The 23,523-nt window shown below is 34.5% G+C and overlaps 1 protein-coding gene across 1 annotated transcript; it reads left to right on the forward strand.

The window, feature by feature from the left end:
• The first annotated feature begins 4,457 nt into the window (after positions 1-4,457).
• Positions 4,458-18,696, forward strand: LOC126970438 (aromatic-L-amino-acid decarboxylase-like). The gene is made up of 10 exons (XM_050816320.1): positions 4,458-4,866; positions 6,221-6,272; positions 8,172-8,242; positions 8,401-8,637; positions 10,909-11,448; positions 11,523-11,712; positions 11,832-11,899; positions 13,091-13,290; positions 14,277-14,351; positions 18,422-18,696. Exons 1-10 carry the CDS (start codon positions 4,552-4,554, stop codon positions 18,558-18,560), a joined length of 1,887 nt encoding a protein of 628 aa, XP_050672277.1. The 5' UTR covers positions 4,458-4,551; the 3' UTR covers positions 18,561-18,696.
• The last annotated feature ends 4,827 nt before the right edge of the window (positions 18,697-23,523 follow it).

The following is a 23,523-nucleotide window of genomic DNA, read 5'->3' on the forward strand; positions in this document are numbered from 1 at the left end:
TGCTTTGCACTTCAACTTTCGTTTCCAGTTTTAACTTCGATGAAATTTTCAGCACTATACCTAGTCTTGCCATAAATACGAACAAAAAAAACAATTACAAATAACATTTATTACTTATAGAGTGTGTTAGTTTAATACATAAATATAAAACAATTTAAAACATAAAAAGCTTATTCGAAGTGGTCTCCATTGGCTGCAATACGGTCCTTTAAACGCTGAGGCGAGTTATCAATAGAAGCACGCACTCTTTCTATGGGATTCCAAATTATCATGGCGTTGAGAGCAAGCCGTTCTCTCTACAACTGACCATAAAACATAACTCTCTACAACTGACCATAAAACATAACTCTCTACAACTGACCATAAAACATAACTCTCTACAACTGACCATAAAAAATAATCCAGCGAAATAAGATCGTGACTAGACGACAGCCAGTCTGCAGCTCTAATGAAGTCCAAAACGTTCGTTTCCAACCAAGACTGCGTAGATCGAGCTTTATAACCTGGCGCCGAGCCTTGCTGGAAGGACCATTCTTTGTTATTGAACATGCCGTCTTTCGATTTTACCACCCTATTCTTTTTTAAATTATCAGTTAAGAAATGACCAGTACGTCTTATAGGCTGCAAGTCCTAAGTCATCTTTTAATATTACTATCTTCATCTCCCGAGAAAAAAAACTTTTGCTTTCGGGCAGGATTTCTTCGAATTCTCTCCCTTACTGCTTTGACCACCTTTTTCGTACGAACAGAACGTGGACGGCCAGATCTTTTTTTGTTACAAACAGAGGAGGTCTCATTGTACACAAACATTTTACAAATACCAAGCGTATGGAGAGTTTTAAAAATTGCATTTGGCTCCATACCTACTTTGTGTAATGCAATCACAGCGATTCGGTTCTCTTTATCACCCCACTCCATTTTAATATCGCAAAATATCGTACAATGTATTGGCGCCAAGATGAGAAAACTCAATGAACAATCATATAAAAATGACAAATTCCAAATTCAAATGTAATATTTCGTTTATTTTTAATTGTAACCGTGTGTATGGCAAGACTAAGTATTCAGCGCTAATGCCAACATCATCATCATTATCATTAGAACCCAGGTGTGGAGTAAATTGGAGAACGAGAAAAAAATAATACTTGTATTAAAGTATGAAAAGGCCGTTTTGTACCGAAAAATTCAAAAACGTTTTTGCAAGATAGAAATTTTTATTAAATTGAAGTATTTACCTTATCTTCTTTCTATACTTTTTGCCATATCACGGGAAGTTAGTTTGCCTTTGCGCTAGAACTCTGGCGACCTGACCTGAACTTGTATTATTTGTACAAACACTGTAGAGAAGAAATATATTTTGAAAAAAAATGCCCAAATCGCGGACAAAATAGTGAAGTCGATTGGGCCAGGCTTAGCGAGAACGAGTTGCATTGCTTGACTGGTTCCGAGGAAGCTGAAGTGACCATAATCTATTTTCTACCATCATTTTACCGATTTGATGCAAATAGGTCAATATATGCCAACGTTAATTCATAGCCCTAATGTGTCCTCCTTCCACAATTTCATAAGTTACTAAATTGAATTCAATATTGACATGATATGGGCTATAAAGGCCCGTAACGCCCCTGTGTCTTCCCTGATGTTGTGGTGCGGCAATAGAAGTATGGGCCACGATGATGGTTAATATAATTAATGTTTTATCCCATTCGGGGTCAAGACCCTTGGTCCGTGCCCCGTGGGGTCCTAGCACTATAAGGCTTTGTAAGGAAATAGGAAAAAATGTTAGTCAACATCACAGGAGACCGAAGAGCTGGCAGCTACCTCGGACAAAGAATTAGTCTAGCTATTCAAAGAGGGAACGCTGCCAGTATCTTAGGAACCTTGCCAAAAGGGACTCCTTTTAATTATATATTTTAGTTATTATATTATATTTTTTAAAGTTTTCAGTTTAAGGTTCATTGTTCTAGTATATATTTTTTATAAGCAATTTATATGTTTTAATTAATAATATTGAATTAATATTGATTATAATGATCACGTGTCGATTTGAATAGGGATTCCTCGATTCTTCAGGCGATGCCAATAAAATGAAAAGATCGATAATGGTATTGGCATGGTTGGTGCACTTCAATGGCTAACGATAACAATAACGAGTGTATGCTGTATATAGAAAATAATAAAACACGTAAGTCCACTGCATAAGCGTTTTTTTTTTATGAAAATAAGGGACGAGACGGGCAGGACGTTCAGCTGATGTTAATTGATACGCCCTACCCATTACAATGCAGTGCCGCTTGAGAAACCCCAAAAATTCTGAGCGGCACTACAACTGCGCGCGTCACCTTGAGACATAAGATGTTAAGTCTCATTTGCTCAGTAATCTCACTAGCTACTGCGCTGTGGTAACCATAATCTAGCCGGCATCCTGTGCAAAGGAGCCTCCCACTGATGAAAAAAGCGTCACTTACATTGTCAGGTATTAAAATTGTAAAGCCTCTTTTTTGTAACGCTAGACTTACCAGATACGTCTTCGGAACGGTGAAATTATAACCGATATCACCTAATTTAAAAAGTATTGATTTGAAACCTTTGAATATTTATTGGCTAAAGGCGAACACGGCCCTCGTTGCACGTCCAGTGGTTTCTTTGTCTTCAACTTTAAATTTGCTACTGCTTCTTCTTCTTCTGGTGATATTTTTATCGCTCTAACAAGAGAGAATAGCTATTTTATTTCTCTAAAAATTGAACGATGAGACATATTTCCCAAAAACCCCACTGGCTTAACTCTCTTGAAATGGGATAGGATCGTGCGTTTGTCAAACTTTCGAATCTTATCCCATTCACAAGCAAAATTAACATTTTAACATTCCTTATTTTTAGCTAGTACTGTAAGTTAATATTTTATTTACCACCCTCGTATTAAGACATTAAAATAATAAACTAAATTCTAGAATATTACTACTAGACACAAACAAAAAGCAAATTATTTTTTAAATAAAAAAGATTACAAAGATAAGCCAAAACAACTATTGGTGTATTTTTATATATTAAAGTATGTATATAATTAAAAAAAAGTATCATGACTTACTGAATTGTACTGACCACTTAAAATACTATATTATAATAATAAAACAATACAGCATAAACTAATGTAGGTAGTTGATTTATGAAATAATATTGAAATAAATTGATTTTCCAACTTTACGAGATTGTTGATGGATTCGTAATGAAAGAATCATAAGTATACCATTTAATCATAAGAAATAATGTACAATGAGAGATAACGATTTTAATTCGTAACGAAATTAAAAAAAAAAACAATGCATCAGACACTATGAACATAATTGCAATCTGTATATTAATTTTAAAATATATTTAAATTACATGGGGGTATGCCCTTTCACCATACCAGGCTAAAGAATAGGCCATGGCGGCATGGAAAGGTGGACTGTATTGGCTTGTAAAAGTATATAATTTATATTAGTAATTAATCAGGTTATGGCGGAACAAAGGCATCGTATCTACCCTTTTTCATATGCTTTATGCTTTTTCTCACCAACTGATTTCCCTGATTGTTTTGACGTTATGTTATGTTATGTTTTATTTATTTATTTATCATTGATTATAATTACATACAATGTTCTTCATGCCTAATATAAATTTACAGTCTCAGTCTCAAAAACAGAAACAAAGAGGCACCTTTAATGTATATTTTCCTCTGGATGGCTCACTAGGAAACCCTGTGCAGAGCCAAACAGTGATTACCGTCTGCTATGTAATTTTACTTATGTATTTAGTTAATTATAAGCTCATGGGATGATGGTCACTCAAGCAATCACTTTGAAATTTGAATGCGACGACTGTCCTTCGATTCACCACCGTAATTAGTGGATCTGTGTGACCTTGTACGCTGCTATTAGAGTGAGAAGTAATCATTGGCACATAGAAGCGGTAGAGGAGATACTGAAGGAGGAATACGATACTATGTAGGACAAATTATACATAATTAAATAATACAAATACCTATATTTCGCACAATCATACAAAACCCTTAAAAATAATTTAGGCGCCAATTTCTATCATTATAATATCGATCGATTACTGTATAAAATATATAATATTTTTTATGTATATTTCTTTCTTAAAATTTTGTAGCATTTCGATAAAAATTTCGCGCAAATATCTATCTACCTTAGTTTGTTTCTCTCTATCAAGAAAATTAGTTTCGAACGTGTTGCTCCTAAAATATTCTCATTATTATAGTCAAAAATCATTCATATTAAAACCTTTTAGCTGACTAGATGATGAGATATTGAACAAATAATTGGAGGTGAGCTCTTAATGCACATAAGTGCTGCATTAACAATAATTACCATCGTCCAAAGAAAAGCACGCTAAGAAATTCTAGGCTAATAAAAGACCACGCATTTCTCGCGATTTTTCATTGTAAGGCTTGACGCCTTGCAGTTAAGTCATTCACGACAATCAACTACAACAGGCATAAATTCTGTAACAGGAACAATTCACATAGTACAAGTGAAAAGTATTCAAGATGGATACTGAAGAGTTCCGGGTTAGGGGCAAGGAGATGGTGGATTATATCTGCAAGTACATGAATACTCTGCCTTCCAGAAGGGTGACTCCGGCTGTGGAGCCAGGCTATCTCCGCGAGTGCATGCCCACTCATGCCCCAGTTCATCCGGAACCCTGGGACGATGTTATGCAAGATATTGAGAAAAAGATTATGCCTGGAGTAACGCATTGGCAACATCATGGTTTCCACGCCTATTTCCCGTCGGGCAACGCGTATCCATCAATTCTTGGCGACATGTTGTCTGGTGGTATCGGCTGCGTCGGATTTTCTTGGGTAAGTTGTACATTATCGTATAGCAGCTATTCTTATTTAAAAATCTCTTCTTCCTTTCGTGAGTAGGTAAGTGCGAAGATAAATTGCGCACAAAACTACCTCCAATTTCCTTACAGAATTAAGTTTTAACATGTTGATTCACGACTGACTTTTAATATTTGCTCCAGTTAAAGCAACTCTTCAAAGTTTAGTAGCATAGACAAGAAATATATATAATAATACGCATGATTATTAAGTAAATATAATAGTGAAATTTTATAAATTTGACTTAGAAATAATGGAATTAAGTCTAATAAGAAATGAAATAAACAATTGCATTTTGCAAAACTTGAGTTAATCTGATTTTTTTTTCTTATTCTTTTGGCAATAGCGTTTACTTTTTGCCAATAACGTAAATTAAAAGATTGGGAAACTAACTTAAAAAGGGATACGGAACACGGTAAAGGATCAGATAAGTAGAAAGAGGATTGAAACGGATAAAACAGTATCATAAATATACTACTTACACAACAAATAATTAAACTTTAATATGGTTCTCAAGGATGAAAGATGACAATCTAATATATAAAATTCTCGTGTCATGGTGTTAAACTTTGAACTCCTCCGAAACGGCTTGACCGATTCTCATGAAATTTTGAGTACACATTGGGTAGGTCTGAGAATCGGACAACATCTATTTTTCATCCCCCTAAATGTTAAGGGTGGTCCACGCCAATTTTTTTTTTAATTTTTTTGCCATTTTTTTTTAAATTTGTCAGCATTAAAAAATACATACAACTTCAAATTTTCACCCATCTACGATCAACAGTTACTTTTGTATCGCGATTTTAATATCGGCAATACAACGTCTGCTGGGTCAGCTAGTATTTTATAAAATTTACATAGATACATAATTATGCAGGATATACAGGTAGGAAAAGGAACATTAAGATATTTTTTTTATTTTATGAGAGATATTAGATCATTCAGGAATGAGGAGCGTTCGTCATTATGATTTTCTTGTTTTTTTTTTTTTAATTTATTGATGACTTTCCTGGGATGCTGTCTTTTTCATTACCTTATAACTGTTTTATTTTGTATATTATATACAGTTCGTTAATTAAATATAATTTTCACTTTCATAAATAAACAAAAAATCAATTGAATGTTACTTCGAAATTTTTAAAAATTTGTAAAAATTTGTAAATAATGTCGAAAGAGAAATAATCGAAGCCTGAATAAATTTATTTTTTACAAGCTTTTAGAATTGATAACATATATATTATAAATAAAAACCACTGTAGGCTGTAAACAGATCCTTTGATTAAACTCCAACGTAAATACTTCTTAAATCTGTTTTATTTAATTATCGTAGGTCTCAAGTCCTGTGTGCACGGAGCTGGAAATTATTATGATGGACTGGATGGGTAAGACTAAATATTTTCTATAATTCCATTAAACATCATCTGCACTTAATATTTATAATTTATTTGAATATATTCCTTGAAAAATATAATATTCCTGAATCCTGCCGCCGAATTCCACCTTGACACGACACGCCACAAATTAGAATCATCATCCCCACCATCAGGATGAGTCGTATTCCTCCACAGTGCCGTTTTCAAGGAAATTTCTACTACGTGCGACCAAGCTGTGGAATTAGCTTCCTTTTGCGGTGTTTCCAGGACGATACGACAAGGGTACCTTCGAAAAAAGCGCGTACAAACGCTCTTGCGATTCCTCTGGTGTTGCAAGAGGATGTGAGCCGCGGTGATCACTTAACATGAGGTGAAACGTACGCTCGTTTGTCCTCATCTTCCATATATAAATATAATATAAGGTAATAAGTAATAGTTAATTAATAATTTGATTAGCGAGAATTCCTCGTCAGACTGTAGTTATTTATACTCAAACTGAAATATTAGTCCTTCAAATTCATTTAACATGCTTTATGTATCGTCTATTAAGGAGGAAAAGTCATACGATAATGTATCAAAAATTTTGATATTAAGCACTCCCTTACATTTAGTATGAGATTTGTACAAAGCTTTGAGATTCCATGTTTTGAAACTTATTAAAAATCTCAAAACATCTCATTTGATTTTTAAAAAGTTATTATGTCATTTGATTGATTAGGTATCCGTTATAGTTACAAGATAATCTGTTGACACTTAACGGTTACATCCTGTATACGAGCAAAATCATGGCAAATGGTTATTATGGACCGCTCATGGTTATGAGAGGTCCTTTCAGCAAGACTTAGCAGGTCATAAAACTTGATCCCAACAGGCGTGGTTGAAAATAAAGCACTTCATCAGAGCTGAAGTGTTGCTGTTATATAGTCCCGATCTTATTCCACTGATTTATGGTCAGTTTTAGAGGACGGTGAACAATTGTCTCATGTAAAAAGTAACCTCAGCGTTTCAAGTATTCGATCTGTTAAGGCCAATGGTGCACATTTAAATGGGCTGCATATTGAAGACCCATATAGCGCAGTGGTTTGTGTACCTGCCCACTTAGCTAGAGGTCCTGGGTTCGAATCGCGGTAGGTGCAAACATATTTATAACATGATGAATATTTCCGTTTGATGTCCAAGTCATGGATGTCTATAAAATAATAATGTGTATAAAAGTATATTGTATTAAGTATATCGTTGTCATGTACCCATAGTACATGCTATGCCTAGGTTGGGGCAAGATAAATTGTGTAATAATGTGTCAATATTACTATTATTATTATTATATTATTAATGCTATTATGAATATATGTAAATGCTGACCCGACAATCTTTGTTTTGCTATTAAATCACATTGACTGAATTATATAGATTCTAGTATATAAATAAACATATAAATATCCCTGTAATTAACGGCAATTCTTTGAATCTTTAATGCTGTCATCATAACCATTACATCAAGAAGCTCTTCGATGCACTCCCCATTATGAATACGCTAATAGGAGCTCATGGAAACAACATCTCTATGCAACGCCAAGAGATGGCGCTATTTGTAGAGTACTCAGCTGCGGTCAGAGGCTAGGATGATTACACTTTATGTAGTCCAACCTCCACCTTATGCTACTGCATTACTACTGCACTGCATTATGGTCACTGCCAGTGCTGGTCTGTGAGCAATGCCTCAAAATAATGGACAAAAGCCACTGATTTTATTTTTTGCCATTTTTCGCTTCGGGTCAGTTGATTGAGATGTGTCAATTATTAATTCACATTAATGTCCGGTATTTCTTTAACTTAACAAGTTCAATATAAAAAGAGGCAAACTCAAAGGTTTGAAGCTTTTATTATAATGTTTTTTATTAATTTTAGGTAAAGCAATCGGTCTCCCATCCGCATTTCTTTCATCAGGAAAAAAGAGCAATGGTGGGGGTGTAATTCAGGTAAGTAACTACCTAATTAAACTTTAATAAACGCGCAGTGAAGTTATTCCAAACTTAAAACTTTTATATTATAAAAGTATAAATTAAAAACCCTACCACTATATGGTTTATTTATTAAGTTTACGTAGAAATAATAAATGACTTGCTAATATGTCCAGGGCTCTGCAAGCGACTGTGTTTTTGTTGTAATGTTGGCCGCTCGTGCAGCAGCTATTAAATATCTGAAGAAGAAACACCCAACAACAGATGACGGCCTACTTCTTTCTAAGCTTGTAGCGTACGCTTCGAAGGAGGCCCATTCATGCGTAGAGAAGGCTGCAATGATGTCTTTTGTGAAGTTGCGAGTGCTTCCCGTTGATGATAATAACAGCTTAAGGGGTATCACCCTTAAAGAGGTAATTTTATTTTGGATTTGTAATTAATAAGTTTAAGTCTTGTGGGGAGTCTACCAATACTGCGTCTTCTGGTACGTGGTCACCATTTGAGGATTTTACTGCCCCAACGGTCAACTGTCCGTCGAGGTATGTGCATTGCCCACATAGCTAATAACAATAGGTTGGACGATGGCAGCGCAGGATCTTTGGGGAAGGTCTTTGTACAATAGTGGATGTCTTCCGGCTGATATTAATTAAGTAAATTAATTAATTAAGTGTTAATAATTTTATATAGTTGAGGCAAGTAAACTAGCAAAGGACACTGTCTATAAACTTGGTAACAAACATCAAGGTTCACGGGTTTCTTAAAACAACAATGTTTTCTGCAAAGAGAATTAAAACACTACGTTCATTTTTCTGCATCTTATTTTAATCTATATCAAGAGAGTTTTTTATTTTTTTAAAGTTTAAAAGTGTAACAATTAGAAAAGAAAAAAGAAGTGTAAACATCAAAGAACTAAGAATAAGAATAATTTATTTAAATTTATCTTTTTACATAAATTACATTAACTTTAAATATTTTACAAGCTTATATATAAATATGACTAAATTATGATTGCCATTGAATCACTACACTAGTCGGAGACTGTATCGTGGGATCAAATAAAGATATGATTAACAGTAAACCATTATCTTGGTTGTCATCATTGGCATTACTATTACAAATTTTGAAGACACTATATACAACTGTAAAATAATAATTTAATTAAAAAAACTACAAATTTATCAATACTAAATTTAAAAGAAAGTAAAATAAAATTAAAGTAACAACATGTGTGTGTGTAAGATTATGTGTGTGTGTGTGTGTTTATGTGTATGTGTGTGTAAAATTAAATACAAGGGAACAAAATATTTTCAGTTTTTTCATAATCTAATTCTCCTAGGTATTTACTGATTTTTATTTTCATATTTTTTGTACTTAAGTCTAATATACCAACATGTTTGCCAATTGCAGTAAATTTCAGTTAAATTATGATCGTCTACGTTGCATGGCATTCAATTTTTTTTTACAGCGTAATAATAGGGGTTAAAGTATGAAATTGGAACTTCCAATTCACATAGAGCCTTCATGGTTTAAAATTTTTGAGTGAAACCTTTTCAACATGATACCTATGTAGTATTTTGAATACGAGATTCGACGCGGAAGTAACGCGGCAGAAACAGTTTGCAATATCAATGTTGCGTTTGGAGAGGGAACTTCTAGTGAACGTACCGTGCGATTTTGGTTTGAACGCTTTCGTGATGAAAACTTTGATTTGAAGAACGAACCACGTGGAAGACCGCCCACTAGCTAAACTAGCCAGCAATTAGCGGCATGATTTAACGCTACCTTATCAACGATGTTAACTTATTTGAGTCAAATCAATAAAGAAATAATTTGAAAAATGGGTTTGACTGATCTGCAGAAAGAAACGCGTGTTGAAACTTGTGTTGACTTGTTCAATCGATGCAGAAATGAAGGAATATTGGATCGAATTGTGGCATGCGATGGAAAGTAGATTCTTTACGATAACCGTTAGCGAACTGAAGGAAGCTGACCCCAGGTCAAACACTGTAACAGTTTCCTAAAGCAAAGCTTATCAATAAAAAGGTAATGGTAACTGTTTGGTGGTCTTAGCATGGTGTTATTCACTATAGCTTGTCAAGCAATAATGGCAGATGTCTACTGCGCCGAACTCCGAACAATGATAGCAAAACTGGCTGTGAAACAGCCTTGACTCATGAATCGATCTTCACCTTTATTGCTCCATAATAACGCGAGACTCATACAGCACTAGAAACCGTTTTAACTCTACAGGAACTGCAATTAGAAACCATTCAACACTTTCCGTATTTGCCAGACCTTGCTAAAACGTCTACCATTTTTTTCGTGATTAGGACAGTTTTTAAGTGATAAAAAGTAAAAAAAAAATTTTTTTTTGTACAAATCGACATTTTCATACTTTAACCCCTAATATTTATGTAAAACCAACTAAGTACTGTATTGTTATGTTTTCTGAAAACCTTTTTTTTGTATCCTACTGATTAGAAATGTAAGATATGTTTTATCACATTAAAAAATTAAGATGAATGAGAAAATCTATCCATGAAATATCATAAAATATAATCTGCAACCACTTTCACCTTTCTGGTTCTGCACACATGTATAACAAGCTTCTAGATCCTGTACCTAATCTTAATGTCTTAAGAAATATAACGTAAGATAAAGAACACTTAATAATATTCTTTCAGGCAATGGAACAAGATGTAGAAGCTGGATTCTTTCCATTTTTTGTATCAACAACATTGGGAACGACCTCTTGTTGCTCGTTTGATAATCTGCCCGAGATTGGTCCAGTTGCGAAGAAGTTTCCATCTGTTTGGTTACACGTGGACGCTGCATATGCTGGCAGCTCCTTCCTGTGTCCCGAGAATAAACATCACCTTGCAGGAGTAGAATACGCGGACTCCTTCAACACCAATCCTAATAAAATGATGCTTACAGCTTTTGATTGTTCTCTGCTATGGGTAACTAATAAATATCTGTTGACATCAGCTCTAATTGTGGACCCAGTATACCTGCAGCACATGTACGATCATAAAGTAATTGACTACCGCCATTGGTCAATTCCACTGAGTCGACGTTTTCGTTCATTAAAGCTTTGGTTCATGTTAAGGAGCTACGGAATATCAGGTCTTCAAAAGTACGTGCGACTTCATTGCGAACTGGCGAAATACTTTGAAAAGCTTGTCAGAAAAGACAAGAGATTTGAAGTCTGCAATAAAGTTATGGTAAGACTATATTTCGGTCAACCTATACATAAAATTTGCAAACGATTATGTTTATAGTTAATATTCGTCAACAGCTTGGGCTTGTTTGCTTCCGTTTGCTAGGAGGCCCGGAAGATCTCCCTCCAATAGTGGATGAACTGAACCAGAAACTACTCACCAATATTAACGCTTCTGGACACATCCATATGATACCAACGCTTCTGCGCAAACAATTTGTCATCCGTTTCAGTCTTGCCAGTCAACATGCAACTCGCGAAGATATGGGTAAGTTAAGTCTGAAAAGGCCTACCCACAAAAATAAATAATCGATAAAAATATCCATTAATAATTTTGAGCCTAAGTAAAAACGGTATAGAAAATAAAGGTTGTCAACTATTTTACAGATACTGCATGGGAAATAATTCAAGATCATGCATCGGAATTATTGGAAGGATCAGAAAACGAACGAACGGTAATTCTATTTTGCCTGCTTCATCATCACCATCATCATCAGCCGGAAGACGTCCACTGCTGGACAAACGCCTCCCCCAAAGATTTCTATGACGATTGGTCCTGCGCTGCCTTCATCCAACGTATTCCGGCAACCTTGACCAGATCGTCGGTCCATCTTGTGGGGATTCTACCAGCACTGCGTCTTCCGGTGCGTGGTCGCCATTCGAGGAATTTACTGCCCCAACGGCCGTCGTCCGTCGTCTGTCGAACTATGTGCCCTGCCCATTGCCACTTCAGTTTCGCAATCATTTGGGCTATGTTGGTGACTTTAGTTCTCATACGGATGTTCTCTTTCCTGATTCGATCTAGCTGGGAAACTCCGAGCATAGCCTCTCTCTCGCGATCTCCATCGCCCTCTGAGCGACCGTGCTTTCTCATCAGGCCCAAAGTTAGCAACCACGTTTGCGTACCGTAAGTCTTCACTGGCAACACACACTGGTTTTAAATCTTCGTCTTCAGACACTGTGGTATTATTATTATTACTGCTTGCCAGCAGTTAAAAATATACAGGAATCGCAAATATTCTTGATTAGCTCAACCTGCATCCATAGTTGAATGTCCCCCAATAAAGCCAACGCTTCATATGAATTGCAATACAGATCATGTAGAACGAGCTTCGTATTTTTAATGGTGTTACATAAATGCATAAACTAACACTCTCTCTCTACTCTCTACAGTAGCAAATGTTGTTGTAACAATATTTATGGTTAGGCTAGCGACATAAATTTTTTATAGAGTGCAGGAGGTATAAATTTGAGGGTTGTAATCCCGCATTATTCAAGTTCAATTTCTATATTTAATGTTCGTTAGATGTAAATATTCCAATTTTTATGAAAATATAGGACGAGAAGAGCAGCACGTTTAGCTGATGGTAATTGATAAGCCCTGCCCATTACAATGCAGTGCCGCTCAGGATTCTTGAAAAGCCCAAAAATTGTGAGCTGCACTACAATTGCACTCGTCACCTTGAGATATAAGATGTTTATGTTATGTTATAAGATAAGACTTATTTGCCCAGTAATTTCACTAGCTACGGCACCCTTCAGACCGAAACATAATATTTTTTACACATTACTGCGTCACGGCAGAAATAGGCGCCGTTGTGGTGCCTCCCACTGGTAAGTGTGTTCTAATAAAAATATATTTTTAGACTCGTCAATCTCGAACGGTTTTGGCTTTAAGGAATTCACACTTCGTGCGAATGGTTAGCGACCCGAAGTTATACTACTCAAACATAAACAAGGACCCACCACCACAACTATACAACCACAATTTCCCGCCGCCAGTTGAACTAACACATCCTGGGACACTGTCGGATCCGGGGTCATCAGTGCTGAGTCGATCGCCAGCGTTAGTATTTTATAACTCTTTAACTTTGAAAATTTATTATGTGCAGGAAATATTAATAAATAGGAAAGTTAAAGGAAATATTAAGTTATCATATATATTCGTAGGTTAGGTTAATAATCCTTTAGAGTATAAACTTACCATTGAATTGCCTACTATCGGGAACAACTTAGGAACCATAAAAGTTGTTTATTTTCTCTAAATTAGATTCCTTTACAATTATTTTTGAGGTCCATGATATCAAGAAGTACCACCACTTGGGAAATAGATGGCGCTCTGAGCTAATGTCAGCGAACGCATGAAACATAGCTCAAATAAATATGCTTTGAGCACAAACATTGGGATTTAGACAACCTCGGATTTCTTTCGGGGAAGTTACGAAGTGTAAATTAAGTACCAATAAACTTATTTTCACAATTTGCTTGTTTGTCTTGGAAAACCTTTTAGGGGAGTAAACCGTATATAACTAGGGAGCAATCCTTTGTTGCAATTTAGTTTCGTTCTTGTTTATTCATAAAGAAAATATCACAGGTGTATCTCTTTAATTAACGAGCTGATAACTTATTCATGACAGACAATAGCGTCCATTCCCTGAAGCATCATGCTTAAGTGCAGGGGCGTGCACATCATATAGGCAATTAGGCAGTGCCTACCTCGTTATGAAACTAAATAAATATAGCACTAGTGTTAAAGTTCATATAGTTTAATTTGATTCCGTTATTTTATTACCAAACTTCTATTGAACACTTACTCATAAAATTTTTCCTTACGCTAGATACTGAATACCTACGGTAAGCAATATTTGCTTATTCCAAAGCTCAACTACGACTAGTTACATCCAGAGTGCCTACCTTGCTAGAAAAACAATGCACGCCCCTGCTTAGGTGAGTATGCTTCAGCGGTGGCACAGACTCGGCTGTAGTATAATAATTTAAGAGGTAAGAATTAAAAAAAAAAGCAATCTTTAATCCTAATGATTTTATTTTCAGGAAGTCGTGGATAAGCTGGCCACTTGGATCTTTCATACAAAGTGCAGACCATGATTCAAACGACGTGCCGTCGAGGTAAAAAATATGTTGCTAATGTAAAATATTAACAGAGATATTTCTATTTTAAGTAGAGTTTAATAGTGGGATATAAGTTGGAATGCAAACATGGCAAATACGTTTTTACCCGACTGCGCCAGAAGGAGGGTTGAGTTTTTCGAGAGCATGTATTGTTTGGACCGCTCTGCAGCCTGAAAGGCTTGATGGATTTGACCTTCTAATGTGTCGTTAGGTTATTATTAATTGTGAAAGTGACATCGGGTATAAATTTTGAATCAGAATACAACATAAATTCAAATTCAAATTCAAATATTTTTATTCAAAATAGGATTTGACATCACTTATTGAAAGTCAAAAAAACTACTACCCATTCCAAAATGAATGCCTCAGGCCTGAAAAGAATGGGCGCAACAAACTCAGCGGGCTTTTTCTTTTTATCAAAAAAATGTTTTACAATTAAAGTAACATTTACAAAGAAACATTGTACAATAAAACTTATTATGTATTAGTCTGAGGGCGGTCGCTCCATTCCCAATCTGTGGTATCATTAAGAAAGTCATTTATGTTATAGTAACCTTTACCACACAAACGTTTTTTAACAATTCTTTTGAATAACGTAATACTTTTGTTTTGAACATTTTCTGGGATCCTGTTGTAAAAGCATATACATCGCCCCACAAAAGACTTGCTAACTCGACTTAGCCGAGTAGTAGACATTACAAGCTTATGTCTGTTCCTAGTGTTAACATTATGGTTATGACAGTTTCTCGCAAATTCACTTATGTGCCTATGAACATACATTACATTATCAAGAATATATTGAGAAGCAACAGTCAAGATTTTAATTTCTTTGAATTTGGCTCTCAATGATTCCTTAGGAACTAGATTATAAAAAGCGCGAATAGCTCTTTTCTGCAGCACAAATATTGTACCGATATTAATATCCGTAGCGCTGCCCCACAGCAATATACCATAGGACATTATGCTATGGAAGTTACTAAAGTATACAAGTCGCGCCGTATCTGCCGTCAGTTAATTGTCTAATCTTTTTAACCGCGTATGCTGCAGAACTAAGTCTGTTCGCCAATCCTTCAATATGGGGGCCCAATTGTAATTTGGAATCCAGAGTAATGCCAAGAAATGTAGCAGATTCCTCCGTTTAACAAAACACTTGCATCAACATTTTTGACATTTGGTACTGTAAATTTTATATATTTCGTTTTCTTGCTATTTAACAATAGATTATTAGCGCTAAATCAGTACACGATGTCAGATAGAATATCGTTCACTTCGTTATACATAGCTTGGTTTCTTTTCACTTTGAAAATCAGTGAAGTGTCGACCGCAAACAATACTACCTTATGTTTTTTCTCTATAAGATTAGGAAGAACATTTATATAGATAAGGAAGAGGAACGGTCCGAGAATAGACCCTTGTAGGTAATACCCCCATACTGAGAGGAGTCCCAGGAGATCTCCTGCCAGTCACGTCGACCTTCTGAATTCTATTGTTTAGATATGAAATCAGAAGATCGCACGCAGTTCCCTTATTGCCATAGTGACATAGCTTCCTGACCAGCGTTGAATGTTGAACACAATCAAAAGCCTTAGATAAATCACAAAAGATGCCAAGTGCATTCTGCGATTCCTCTCAGGCATCAAAAATATTCTTGATCAGCTCAACACCTGCATCCGTTGTTGAACGTCCCCTAGTAAAGCCAAATTGTTTCAAATGAAGTAACTTATGAGAGTTAAAGTAAGTAAGCATTTGGCTTAAAATTATTTTTTCAAAAATTTTACTAAGGGTCGGCAAAACCGACACAGGACGATAGTTGTTCGGGTCAGAAGAGCATCCCGACTTAAATATTGGTGTAATTTTACTATGTTTCAGAAGGTCAGGAAACACGCCACGATTAATACAATTATTAAATACTATTGCAAGATATGGTGCTATGACATCAATTATTGAACTTATTATTTTAACAGAAATGCCCCATATATCAGCAGTTTTTTTCATGTCTAGAGATTTAAAAGTTTTAATTATTTCTCCAGGGCTAACAAAACTAAAATTGAAACTTTGTTGACATCCTATAACATTTTCCAGAAGAAGTGACTCAGCAACACTGGTGGAGGAGACAAGAGTGTTTGTGATAGAAACTGGAATCTCAGAAAAAAATTTCTCAAAAGCAGTAGCAACTTCCTGCTGAGTTCAATCTCATTATTGTATTGTTTATTGACAGATTATATTCAATGTTGCGGTCTTTCAATCTTCCAGATTCCCAGTTAATAACATTCCAAGTCATCTTTATTTTATTTGGTGCATTTTTAATTATTTGTCTGATAGCATAGACTTTGCAATAGAACAAACACTTTTAAATAATTTAGAGTATTTTTTAACATACTCGAGAAAAGATGTATCATGATTATACAATGATCTCTCACTATACAGTTCATATAGCCTTTGACTGCTCGTATGAATGCCAGCTGTTGTCCAATCATTAAATGATAGGAGACCACCCGATTTGACTGTCTTAGAAGTATATATAGAAGCAAACTCTGTTTTAACTATTTTAAATAACATATCATACATTTCATTTGGATTAATATTATTTTTGAATAAATGCAAATTTGAGAGTTTAACTGACACATTGCCTCTATATTTCTCCATTCGCCTATTATTCACAGGAACAAACGTAAACTTTTTAATTTTACTAATTTATTGACCTCAATATTAAAAGAGGCTAACTGACCAAAGTGGTCTGAACTCAGTTTGTTAATTATTGCCTGAGAAATGGGTTTATAATTGGTAAATATTTTATCAATACAGCTTTTGGAGGTGCCAGTTACTCTAGTAGGCTCTAAGAAAATATTGGTAAAATCATATGAATCAATTGAATAAAGATCTGAATCTAATACTGGTTGAGGATTTTTCTAATAAATTAATATTAAAATCACCACATATCATGATATACTTCTTAGACTCAGATAATTTTAATAAAACCTCCTCCAATACACTTTCAAATAATTCATATACTGCATCTGGGGGTCTGTATGTACTAACAACAATGGCACGCTCGAGCTCTGCACCGGCTATTTCAATTGTACGTTCAACAGAGAGGCCCACAATATCTTCTAGTTCTTTGAATTTAAATTATTTTCTTACAAGAATAAGAGAGCCGCCATGTGTAGCTTTTTCTCTGCTAAACGCACTTGCCACCTGATGACCACTGAAGTTAAAGATGAGCTCATATTTTCTGAGCCAGTGCTCTGTTAAATATAAAATATGTATATCTTCATGATTCAAAAATAACTCCAGTTCAAATTCTTTACCTAATAATCCTTGGATGTTTTGGTGCATCAATAGAAGCTGTGCTTATCGACTTACAACTAGACTGCGCAAAAGAAGCAGGGGTTGCCAAATAGTTGGCTGTGTTATAGTATAAATAATATGATAGCGATTTTGCTATTTGTCTTTTATAGAAATTTGATAGGTGTAACCTATCAGATATCAAAACCTTACATTTTTTATAATTAATTATATTATTAATGTCTATTATCTGTATTTTATTAGATAATATATTATTATCATTACATGTAATTTATTATCATTACATTACAAATAATGAGAATTAGACAATATGGTTAACAAATTGTTTAGATTGTTCAAATTAAAAATATAAGCTGGGATATGTATTATGTAGGTACTGCGACGCGGTGAAGGCGGTAACAGTATAAGTTGCTAAAACTTAAATACATATGAGTAATAATAAAACAAAAAAATAAATAGAATAAAAAATGGTTACTTAACAACGCTTCCGTGTAATTTGTAAATGAAAAACTTTTAAACAAGAAAGTCATCATACCCGATAAAAAATTTTTTTTTTTCGGTAAATTGGAGTACTCTGCAATTTAATATAGGGACGTACTCTCAATTCACTCAATTTCACAAAGCCTCTATTTCTTTTTCATTTCCAAATTAAACAGCAACGCAGTCGGGTTTTTTAGATTTTTAAATTACCATTTTTTCATCAGTCCATTATTTTTATTCTTTTTAGTGTTTGTATTTAATGGTTTTTATTTTTTCTGTAGATTGGATACGACGAGTCCCTGTCATGATCACGGGCATGGTTGTGGACATGGAAATACACTTGCTTCTTTGCATGGCCAGCGTTGTTCATCCCCATCTGCTTCACCTGAGCGAAGATCACAATCACCTACGACTCACTAAATATGCCTACATAATATTATGTATATGGAGCTTCAATGTTTGCATATTACTCTGGTATTATTTCGGGGTTTGGTATTATGCAATTTTTTTGCAATTTTTATTCTAATAATGACTAATAAATGTTTCTATTTGCAATCATTTTCTTTTTATTTCTACAATAATTATAATACATATATAACAATCATTTCAATAAACAATTTGTAATTTTTTGTTGTTTAAATTTGGAAACAAAATTTATGAACGATGCCGGACTCGAACCTGCGACCAAGTTCCGAGCGAGTGCTCTTAAACTGGCTTAGTGAGTCAGTTCGAGTGACGTATCGTTGATAAATCTTGTATGTCTTGTTTAACTCTCATGTTGTGGCTTCATCCCTTACTTCTGGGATTAAATATACAAATTATTTAATGGACGATGCAGGATTGGAATCGGCGCCTCTCGGGTTACGACCCAGCACCTTTAAAAACCATCTAAGCCAACCGTCCTTTTTGTCACATGATACGTAAATCTTGGTATATTTTTATTCAACTCTCGGGTTGTGGCCTCCATCTACAGGATCTAGTTTATTTATTTATTTATTTATTAGCATCGCCAACACAATAATCACTAACTAATTACATTAAATATAATTCTAAATAAGTCTATGTCTAAGTGTTATTGCAGTTACAAGCGACGACCACATGCAAGTAAAACATACATAATTTTTGAATTTTAATAACATAAGAACTAATACTAAGATACAATATAATACAATTATATAATAAGATAACAAAACTTATTTTACTTAAATACAGCAGAACTAAAATATTATATTTAATGAATAATTTTTTTTGGGCAGCAAATTATATTCCTGTCTAGCAACATATCGATTTCCAAAGTTTATACCGAAAAGCAGAGAGCTTATCATGAAAAATGTCTATACTTCGATCAACTTTCGGAAGGCGTAAGTCATAAGTGCGAACAATTCTGTTAAGAGTAAGAAAGTGACCTAGTTAGGTTAGACTTTGCAGTATTTGTTGAAAATGTATCGTGTTTGCTGATTCCCGGGAGTCTCATGGAGCGGATACATTAATAAACGAGAGAATTTCAGGGCAGTCAATTCCACTGTTAACAATTTTATATAAAAAGAGACAATCCAATATATTACTCCTGTGTGTGCATCTTAAAATATCGCAAACGTTCTGAGTAGTTTTCAAATAGATTGCATAGATTGGTTTGATAAGAAAGATGCCATATAAAACGTTTTTGGATTTTTTCTACTCTACTATTATATATTTGGTAGTGAGGACTCCATACCACAGAACAATACACTTAGTATCTTAATACTGCGAACAAATGCATTATAAATCGTTATTTTCGCTTGAAAATAATTAAATTCTTTGCAATTTCTAATGACAAAACCTAATGTTTTAATGCTTTGTTAGCGATGGTATCGATGTGTATATTAAATTTCAGTTCTCTGTCTAATGTTACGCCAAAATCGCGAATAAAGTCCACTTGAGTTAATACCGTCCCATTGATTTTATACAAAGAATTTAAATTGATTTTTTTTCGTGAGAACTTCATCACCACAATATTGAGGTATTTAGAGTGACTCTATTATAATTACACCAGTCTACGAATCTGTTTAAATATTCTTGTACTAAAATAGAATCTTGAGGAGATTTTATAGGTCTAAAAATTTCAAATCGTTAGCAAATAAATAATATGTTGAATTCAAAAAACATTCACCAATGTCGCTTATGAAAATATTAAAGAGAATCCTAAAAAAGAAGAGAAGGGCCTATATGAGATCCCTGTGGAACACCAGACGTCGTCGCCTCAAAAGATGCAGATGTGAAACCGTTAACCACAACTCTGCATGTTTTACAGTTGATAACTTGCTCAACTTCAAAAGCGTAGGTTACAAATATTTGAAAGATGCCATGGAGAGTCAAGATGCCACGCACACAAACATCTAATAGTTGCCGTAATAAACAAAGCTTTTGTTCTTAGGTATTGCGGTATCTAAATGGAGCGCAGTGGAGACCAATCTTTATCTAAGCTCACCACTTTCAGAATTTAAAAATTGACCCCTGTCAAAGACTTTCGGAGATTTGAAAAGAAATATGTTTCATATTGTCACGCCTCTTAGCCTTTATATACCTACCTTTATACAAGCTTCTGCTATACAATAGAGATATAACATATTATTATCAATACCCTTAAATAAAACAGCACTTATAGATGAACAGCAAGACTAAACGAGATTAATTAACAGATGATAAGAATAGAATAATAAAAATAATGTAAAAAAATAATATGTTAATTTTCGAGTGTTATCATACTGTACAAACAGTTAATCATAATCTGTGACTATTTAGATGTCATTGCAGATAGTTCCAGCATTCTATGGTTCCAGCTGCTCAGATGTCATTTGACGTCTGTAAAGCTAGAAAGGTCAAGTCGGCAGAATCACTCGTTTTATATCTGAAAATTTAGTGCTCATTTAGTGCTAATTTAGTGCTGATAACAGATACTTGGTGCTGTGATAGGGGGACTAAAAATAAGAACACTGCTAACTTTTCATTAAGCTAGCAGTGTACCATTCGTGGCTAGAAAGGTCAAGTCGGCAGAATCACTCGTTTTATATCTCAAAATTTAGTGCTCATTTAGTGCTAATTTAGTGCTGATAACAGATACTTGGTGCTGTGATAGGGGGACTAAAAATAAGAACACTGCTAACTTTTCATTAAGCTAGCAGTGTACCATTCGTGACTAGAAAGGTCAAGTCAGCAGAATTACTTGTTTTATATCTCAAAATTTAGTGCTTATTTAGTGCTATTTTAGTGCTGATAACAGATATTTGGTGCTGTGATAGGGGGACTAAAAATAAGAACACTGCTAACTTTTCATTAAGCTAGCAGTGTACCATTTGTGACCGCGTTATGATACAGTTGGAGCGAGAGGCACATCAGCTAATAATTTAGTGCTCAATTAGTGCTGCCTGTACAAGCAAACAGATTTTTCAAAAAAAAAAAAAGTATAGATAACTGCTGACATACCGATACGAGCAATCATAGAGCTGAAAGATGACTTTAAAATCGGTATTGGTGACATTGAAAAGAGTTACTAATTAGTGCTCAATTAATGCTACCGGTAAACCCAGAAAAATTTTTAGAAAAATCTTTTTCAACTGCCCGCTAAAAAAATCGAAGATTTTCAATAATCGGAAAGTTATGGGTATTATTCTGTATTTCAAATATCGAGTTTTCATCAGATCTCAACGTTATAAGGTCACAGAAAACGCTGAATTAGTGCTGTCGTTGTAGTAAAGGAGTTTTGACAATAATTTTTTTTTAATTTTTTTTCAAAGCAATTACTGCTAGTGTAACGACTCCAGCAGTCTCAAGAGCAAGAAAAAGACTCGAAAGCGGAAACTTATAGAATTAAATGACGTCACCATTTAGTGCTCAATTAGTGCTGTCAGTACAGCAAAAGTTTTTATTTTTTTTTTCAAAGCAATTACTGCTAGTATAACGACGCCAGCAGTTTTGAGAGCTAGAAGAAGACTCGAAAACGGAAACCAATTGTAATTAAATGACGTCACCATTTAGTGCTCAATTAGTGGTGTCAGTACAGCAAAAGATTTAATTTTTTTTTTCAATTCAACTTCTCCTAGTATAACGACGCTAGCAACCTTAAGAGCTAGAAGGAGACTTTAAAACGGAAATTAATGGAATTGAAAGACGTCACTATTTAGCGCTGAATTAGTGCTGTCATTGTAGTAAAGGAGTTTTGAAAATTAAATTTATTTTTGGTGTTTTTTCAAATTAACTACTGCTTGTATAACGACGCCAACAGTCTAAAGAGCGAAAAGAAGACTATATATGTCAATAATTACATATTTAAACGTAATAACTAATCCTTTTACACTAATATTTGTGTGGCCTCCATAATGTTCTTCATCACTAAACGCTAACAAATTTATTATGACAGTCGAACTGAAAATATTTCTGCGAAATGTAATTAAACTATGTTAAAAATTGATTATACTGCACTAATTGAGCAATAAATAGTGACGTCTTTCAATTCCATGAGTTACCGTTTTTGAGTCTCCTTCTAGCTTTTAAGACTGCTGACGTTGTTATATTAGCAGTAGTTGCTTTGAAAAAAAATATAAAAACAATTTATTTTTTAAAAATACTTTGCTGTACAGGCAGCACTCATTCAACAATAAATAGTGACGTCTTTTAATTCCATAAGTTTCCGTTTTAAAGTCTTCTTCTAGCTCTCAAGACTGGTGGCGTTGGTAAATTAGCAGTAGTTGCTTTGAAAAAAAATGAAAAGGAATTTATTTTTCAAAAATCCTTTGTTCTACTGGCAGCACTAATTGAGCACTAGATGTTGACGTCTTTTAAATCTATGAGTTTCCGATTAGAGTCTTCTCCTCGCTCTTGAGACTGCTGGAGCCGTTATCCTAGCAGTAGTTGCTTTGAAAAAAAAATAAAAAAAATGTATTTTTCAAAAATATTTTGCTGTACTGACACCACTAATTGAGCACTAAATGGTAACGTCTTTTAATTCCATTAGTTTCCGTTTTAGAGTCATCTTCTAGGTTTCAAGACTGCTGGCGTCGTTATATTAGCTGTAGGTGATTTAAAAAAAAATTAAAAAAAATGTATTAGTGCTGTCCTGTAGTTTTCTTCTCACTCTTAAGACTGCTGGCGTTGTTATATTAGCAGTAGTTGCTTTGAAAAAAAAAACACACACACAGTGGCTACATCGCGAGGGGAGTCGATTTTTTTATCGAAAAATGATTTTTCGATAAAAAAATCGAAGATTTTCAATAATCGAAAAGTTATGGGTATTATTCTGTATTTCAAATGTCGAGTTTTCATCAGATCTCAACGTTATAAGGTCACAGAAAACTACCCTGACTCCCCTCGCGATGTAGCCACTGTGTGTGTGTGTTTTTTTTTTTTC

The sequence above is a fragment of the Leptidea sinapis genome, chromosome 21, assembly GCF_905404315.1.
Source record: "Leptidea sinapis chromosome 21, ilLepSina1.1, whole genome shotgun sequence".
In the NCBI taxonomy this organism is placed as follows: domain Eukaryota; kingdom Metazoa; phylum Arthropoda; class Insecta; order Lepidoptera; family Pieridae; genus Leptidea; species Leptidea sinapis.